The sequence below is a fragment of the Arachis stenosperma genome, chromosome 2 (genome assembly GCF_014773155.1).
Source record: "Arachis stenosperma cultivar V10309 chromosome 2, arast.V10309.gnm1.PFL2, whole genome shotgun sequence".
Taxonomy (NCBI): domain Eukaryota; kingdom Viridiplantae; phylum Streptophyta; class Magnoliopsida; order Fabales; family Fabaceae; genus Arachis; species Arachis stenosperma.
In genome coordinates, this window is record NC_080378.1 from 1,015,214 (window position 1) to 1,022,499 (window position 7,286).

At 38.0% G+C, this 7,286-nt stretch overlaps 1 protein-coding gene across 3 annotated transcripts; it reads left to right on the forward strand.

Moving 5' to 3' along the window:
• Positions 1 to 222: 222 nt before the first annotated feature.
• On the forward strand, positions 223 to 6,933 carry LOC130961388 (putative disease resistance RPP13-like protein 1). Of its 3 annotated transcripts, XM_057887247.1 has the most exons (3): positions 557 to 643; positions 853 to 3,933; positions 5,493 to 6,933. In XM_057887247.1, the coding sequence occupies exons 1-3, from the start codon at positions 579 to 581 to the stop codon at positions 5,695 to 5,697; spliced, it is 3,351 nt and encodes a 1,116-aa protein (XP_057743230.1). In that variant the 5' UTR covers positions 557 to 578; the 3' UTR covers positions 5,698 to 6,933. The 3 variants fall into 3 exon arrangements, with proteins under 3 accessions (XP_057743228.1, XP_057743229.1, XP_057743230.1); XM_057887245.1 differs by having other exon boundaries at positions 223 to 3,933; XM_057887246.1 differs by lacking the exon at positions 5,493 to 6,933 and adding an exon at positions 4,855 to 5,191 and having other exon boundaries at positions 223 to 3,933.
• Positions 6,934 to 7,286: the final 353 nt, after the last annotated feature.

Consider the following 7,286-nt stretch of genomic DNA (forward strand, 5'->3'; position numbering starts at 1 on the left):
TATGTTACCATGATATACATACAAAAATGTGGCGCCAAAATGTTCCTAGTTTTATATAGTTTCAGCAGAGACTAGTAGTGTCCGTTGGTGACACGGAAACAGCACCACTTGCAAGAAAGAATTAAAAAATGAAAAGTTAGAGTAAATCCAATTAAGCACTCCAAGCTATGAATTTTCTAAGTTATCTCGGAGACCGATACCATGTTTTGTTGCTAAGGAATCATTGACTCCTCCTTGGCATACACTACTTGATTGAGAAAAACTTAGTAGTTCACTAGACTGCAAACCATTGTTCTCTTACCTTTCTCTGAAAATCCATTCACTTTGCTGTTGTTGAGATCATATCATCATGGCTGGTGCACTTGTTGGTGGAGCTTTTCTCTCTGGATTCATTAACATTGTCATTAACAAGTCCCTTAGAGAGGATGTGGTCAACCGCGTCTTGGGCAAGAAACTTGGTCCTGGCTTGGTTGAGAGGCTGAAAATTTCTCTGCTCGCTGCTGAAGCTGTGCTTGATGATGCTGAGTACAAGCAACTGGGTGACGAACGCGTACGGGATTGGCTCAACTGTCTGAGAGATGCTGTTTATGACGCTGATGACTTTCTGTACGCTGTACTCACCAAAGCCGCCACTCAAAAGAAGGTACGTTCTTTGTTGCCTAGTTTCTTCCTCAACCGACATAGGAAGATGGTAGATAACATGGAAGGGGTGGTTTCAAGAATAGAATTTCTTGTAAGTCAAAAAGATATCCTTGGTCTTCAAAAGACTACCAAGGATAATAACTTGTCATCATCATCATCGTCATCATGGCGAGAAACCACATGTCTGATGGAAGGGAACATATATGGCAGGGAGGATGATCAACAAGCTCTAATCGAAACAATAAATGACAAGAGTGAATCTCAGTTATCTGTGATTCCTATTGTTGGCATGGGTGGGGTTGGTAAAACAACCTTAGCCAAATGGGTGTACAGTGTCGTGGAAGGATTTGATCTCACAGCATGGGTCTGCATCTCTGAAACATTTCATGTTGCTGACATTACAAAGAAAACCATTGAGGAAATTACAAAAACTACTTGTAGCCTTGGGAGTTTAAATTTGCTTCAAAATGAATTGCAGAAAATCTTGTCGGGAAAGAAGTTCTTTATTGTTCTAGACGATGTCTGGAGCGATGACGCTGATAAGTGGAAGCAATTTATAACTCCTTTTCACTGTGGGGCTAAGGGTAGTACAATTCTTCTAACAACTCGCAATCAAGAGGTTGCTTCAGTAGTTCAAACATGTCCCTCTTGCACTCTTAATGAGTTGTCCCAAGAGTCTTGTTGGTTATTGTTTGCAGCCAATGCATGTTTTCCGGAGTCAAACGGGAACCCAACACTAGTTGATGTCGGTAGACAAATTGTCAACAAGTGTAAGGGTTTGCCATTAGCTGTAGAAACACTTGGCCGCATGTTGCGAGGAAAGGATGATGCTGAAGAATGGAATGCTGTTTTAAGGAGTGCCATCTGGGACTTTCCTATGAAAAATAGTAAAATTATTCCAGCATTGTTAATAAGCTACTTCCAGCTACCTCCTTACTTGAAGCGTTGTTTCGTTTATTGTTCCTTGTTTCCCAAAGATCATTACTTTGAGAAAAATGAACTAGTTTTGCTGTGGATGGCTGAAGATCTTTTAAGGCTACCAAAGAGAGGAGAGAGTTTAGAAGAGGTTGGTTCTCAGTGTTTTGAAGAATTAGCTTCAAGGTTATTTTTTAAACCAGCTGAGTATCGTCGTGACAGGTACGTGATGCATGATCTCTTGCATGACTTGACAATATTCCTTGCTGGAGACTTCTATTCTAGAATACAAGAGCTTGGTGAACAAGAAAAGAAGGTTCTCACTCGTCATTTGTCACATTTCTCACATCGAAGCTTATGTCCTCCAATCACAAAAGTCTCTAACTCCATTGCGAAATTGGAATCTTTGAGGACATCGTTGTATATCAATGATTTCTTTAGCATGGAAAGCGGAGAATCAAAGTTTAAATACTTGAGAGTTTTATCCTTTTATAAACTTGATGTATTACCTGATTCAATAGGTGAATTGATTCATCTACGCTATTTGAATCTCTCTAGGTGTAAGATTAATAGTTTGCCGGAATCGTTGTGCAGCTTGTATAATCTACAAACATTAATATTGCATGGATGTAGTAAGCTGACCATGTTGCCCAGTGGCATGCATAATCTTGTGAATTTACGGAATCTGGATCTTAGGAATACTTCTTTGGAAGAAATGCCTGGAGGAATAAGCAAATTGGAGCACTTGCATACCTTAAGTTCCTTTGTGGTGGGCAATAATGAAGATAATGGAATCCAGGAATTAGGAGGGCTCTCAAATCTTCATGGGTTGTTGGAGATTAAGAAGTTGGAGAATGTTGTTGATGTCAGACAAGCAACGAGTGCAAGGATAAGAGATAAGAAGCACATTGATAGGTTGCGGTTGAAGTGGTCTTCAGGTGGTGATATGGTTTCAAATATGCAAACTGAGAGAGAGATACTCCACAGCTTGGAACCGCACAATGGCTTGAAAGAGTTGACAATAAGGCGATACACGGGTACAATATTTCCAGATTGGTTGGGGCACTGTTCTTACAACAATATGACACGTGTATCTCTAATGTCTTGCAAGAATTGCTGCATGCTGCCTTCACTTGGACAGTTGCCATCTCTTAAGGACCTGTACATTCAAGATTTCGGTCAGCTCAGCAGCATTGGAATTGAGTTTTACAAGAATAAAGACAATCCTTCTTTGCATATTGCTCCTCCTTTTCCCTTGTTGGAGAGTCTGGAATTTTGTGATATGGCATGTTGGGAGGAGTGGCACTTACCTGATTCAAAAGTTTTTCCTCAGCTTAAGAGTCTTCAAATAAGAGATTGTCCAATGTTAAAGGGAGATATGCTCAGTCATGTATTAGTGAGAATTGTTTCTTCCTCAATGAATGTTTCAGAAGTTCGCAAACTGGAAATAAGACAAGATGACAAAGGAGGGTTTCTAGAGATGGTACTTTCTGGGGATACTTTATCATTTAGCGGTTGTGAATCTATGGTGGAGTCTGCAATTAAAGCAATGATGAGCATCAACCATCTAAGTTGCCTCCAAGAAATAGAAATCTCAGAGTGTTCATCACTGACCTCGTTGCCGTTGGATGCCTTTCCCAATCTCGAAGATCTCGAGATAAAAGGATGTTCAAATCTGGAATCAGTTTCAATGTCAGAGGCACCACACGCTGCTCTTCAACGTCTATCCATTACTTTCTGCAACAAATTAGTGTCATTAGCAGGAGAAGGACTGGCTGCACCCAACTTGACTCATCTTCAAGTCAGATGGTGCGACAAGTTGGAGGCATTACCACGTGACATGAAGAGTCTACTCCCAAGTCTACAGTCTCTCCAGATATTTGGTTGCTCAGACATGTTCAGGTTGGCAGAGGGTAATTTGCCGCCTAACTTGAAAGAACTTGAAGTGGGAATTTGCGAGCAACAAATGAGGGATCTATCATGGATGGCCAACTTCCACGCCCTCACTCATCTTGAAATTTATGGAAAATACTGCCACAACATAAAGTCATATCCAGAGGTGGATTCCCTGCCTCATCTTCCCTCCCTTACCACTCTCACGATACGCGGCTTTCCTAATCTGGAGACATTGGAGTGCAACGAGCTTCTCCGCCTCACCTCCCTTCAACAATTGCGCATTTCAGACTGTTGGAACCTGGAGAATATGGAAGGAGAAAAGCTGCCTCCCTCTCTCTTGCGACTCAAAATTGAACAGTGTCATTTGCTGGGAGAACACTGCAAGAACAAGCATCAACTAATCTGGCCCAAAATTTCCCACATCCCAACCATTCAAGTCACTCGCGAAAGAGATTTCATGAAAAGATTGCTTCTTAGGAGGTAATTATCTAACTTCACGGTTCTCATGCCACCACAATTCAATTATACATGCATCAATTTCCTTTTCCTCAAAAGAACATACCTCTCTCTTTTTTTATTTCATTCATTGAAAAAACCTCTCACTTTGTAGTTGCACTCTAAAGAAATATCCTGTGTTATTCTCAAAAAAGGTCATTCTTATAGATTCAAAGACACGGAATATATATATTGTGCATCCAACATTTGAGAATTTCTTTACATACATCGATAAATAAAATTTACTGTTTTCATCCATCTTCTGCAAGTACATTGTTATGAAGTAAAAGTGCCCAAACAGCAGAGATTTCATCATATATAACCTTATACACATATTTTAGCTTCAATATTGGTAAATTTACTCTACTTCATTCCATTCTAGAATTTACTTTTCCTCTTCTGTTAGGAAGAAGAAATATGTTATCAAAACTTGATTTTAGAAGAATTAGATATATGCCCTTAATGGTAAAATTGTGTTTCTGCCTTTGCTACTATTTGATATTTATGGCTTTATGCTGAACTAATTGGTACTGCCATGTAGTAACTTAAATTTGATTCTTTAACTGTTTTTGGAATATATAAATTGTACTTTTTGTTATTTTTTACTGTTCATTCATAATTTTAGCAGAGAGATCAATTAAAATCTTTTAAAAATATTCGAAATAAAATTAAAACTTTCACCATATATTAGGATATTTTTTAATATGATTTTCCTTGTTTCCTTTTTTCTTCTATTCTTTAATCTTCTTTTAAGGTTTTTTAGAATATAATACAACATGATATGGTTTGCCACTTAGAATGATAGGCTAAAAGAAAATAAAGTTTATTGTCTTGCCTCAAAATGGAAAGTGAAGCTTCAAAAGAATTTAATAATTTTTTTCCTACTGTTTTTGACATCTTTTGCAGGTAAAAAGTTCACAAATGTTAGAGATTTCATTGCAGATGTATATATATGGAGATGTAAAGTGGATTAATGTGTTGGGAAGCAGTAGTGTTTTCTGATTTCAGTTTTCATTTTAATTGGTATCTACACTAGTTTAAATTAATGACTGATGTGTATCATAAGATTCATATCCACACTACATGTGGAGTTGATTGGATTATTCAATTCAATGCTTTGCTTCAAAGATAGGAACCATAGATGGTTGTTTGGTTATCAATAGCAGTCATGTTTGAACTTTGAACCAACATGCTAAACAAATGAGTTTCAGTATCTAATGCAAGGGGTTGTATCAAACTTGAATTGTGGACTTTTTCTTTTTTTTTTCTTCTTCTTTTTTTTTAAATTTATAATTCAAAGGCATGATGATGATTAACATCATTATTGAAGCTAGCTGAAGTAGTGTTACTTATATGTTAAAGCTATGATAATCTACATCTTACCAAGCATGAAACAGTTAATTTAATTAACTTCTAATCAAAGGTAGGTGTGATGAGTTTGGAAAACTCTAAATTAATATTTGTGATGACTAAACATTATTAATTTGATTAATTGCAAAATTAATCTTTGATCTAATATTGATTAATTTAATTTTGTAATGCAGGTTTGCTTGGGCTGAAAAATTAAATAACATGTTGCAAGCCCAATGGAATAATGTTATCTCAGCTTTGTTGAATATTTCCCACACTATGAGGCTGAATTATTTTTCTGGGCCAACATTACTTATTATTGATATAAGCCCAAATTTGTTTTATGCATGCTCCAAATCTTATCAGGAAAGCAAATGCTTATATTTGGGCCAAGAATAACCCTTACTACAACCAAGCCCAAAATTATTAATGTTTCCATGCATCAACCGAATCCATGAAGCAAATAAAGTAACTAAATGCTTCCAACGGATTCCACTTCATTATATTGAAGGATTTCAAACTCAATTAATGCATTGGAAACATAAGAAAGAGAGAGAAAGATTGATTTGATGGCAGCCATAATGATACACGCCACTCTAAGCTAGGGAAGTGGAACTTTTAATTTCATTTCATCATTGTCCATTAGTTTGAGTTCAAATTTCTCTCTCTTCTCTCTCTCACATTTGCTTCTCTCTTCGGTTAATACTCAGGAAACCATGGAGGCTACATGGTGCTACCGAAAGGAAAGAAAAGCAAGGTTGAAGACCATCAAGTTGATGGCACGAAAAAGAAAAGGAAAAGTATGCTGTGGCTAAGATTTGCATCACTTATGGTAAGATTTTGTGATGAGATCCTGGCTTCTTCATACCCAAAAAAGGAAGATGAAGATTCGGCCAGCAGGAAGATCCTTGGAGGCATGGCTTGTCTTTGATTCTGCTCAACCACCACAGGGAGTAGCTAGAGTGGCGAAGTGATGGTTGAAGGCAGAAGTTGAAGCAGATGAAGTCATCATCATCATGAAGCATCAAGGGCCAGAAATCCATCTTGGAGAGGAAGCCAAGGATGGAGCGCTCGGATTGATGAAGAGTGGTGACCAAGAAAGGACTAGAGGTATTTGCATGTTGGTTTTTGCATGAGTTACCTCTTCTCTCTGTATGGCCGAACCGGTTTTTTGTTGAAGGAAAAGAAGCTGAGCTCGGGTTTGTGTGTCAAATCGTGAAGGCTTCACTTCTCTATAAAAGAGGTGAACAGTCATGGTTTGATCCAAGGAAAAGAAGTAAGGAGAAAATTTGAGAGTGCAAGGCACAGAGTTCTCAGAGCTACCTAAGCTAGCAGTTCTTCTTCTCCTTCAATGTTTTCTGTTTAATATTTTTCTGTTTAATTTTGTCATGTCTTGAGTCTCATGGAAAAAGGCAAACAGTGAGGTTTGTAGAAAAAGCCATAGAGCGGAAAAAGGCAGAGAGTGCAAAATTAAAAGAAAAAAGTCATAGATGTCTTAGAGTTCCTTTGTACATCTGTGTTGTGTTTCATGATTCTGTGGGAATCCCCTTGTAAGTTGGGTTAGCACTTTACAAGTTGTAATCTGGATGATTATAGTGAAATTCCATCATTGTTGTGGTGGAGACTGGATGTAGGCTGCACTGCACTTAGCAGCTGAACCAGGATATATCTGGGTGTCATCTTCTCTCTCTCTCTCTCCTACTTCAATTCTGTTTTTATTGTTCAAGATGCAGCAACAAAAATGTCTCATGCCAAGTGACGAGACAAAATGAAAATGTCTCGTGACTAGGAACGAGATAAAACAGAAAAGTCTCATCTAAAGTCCAGCAAGTGTCAGCAAGCAAAAAAAAGGGGCTAAGATTCAACCCCCCCTTCTCTTAGCCACTGAAACCATCAATTGGTATCAGAGCTTGGTCTCAAAGAGATCAAGCTTTGCAGCTTGGAGTAAAGATCCTAATGGCGGAAAACAGTGGCGCAAATGTGGTGTC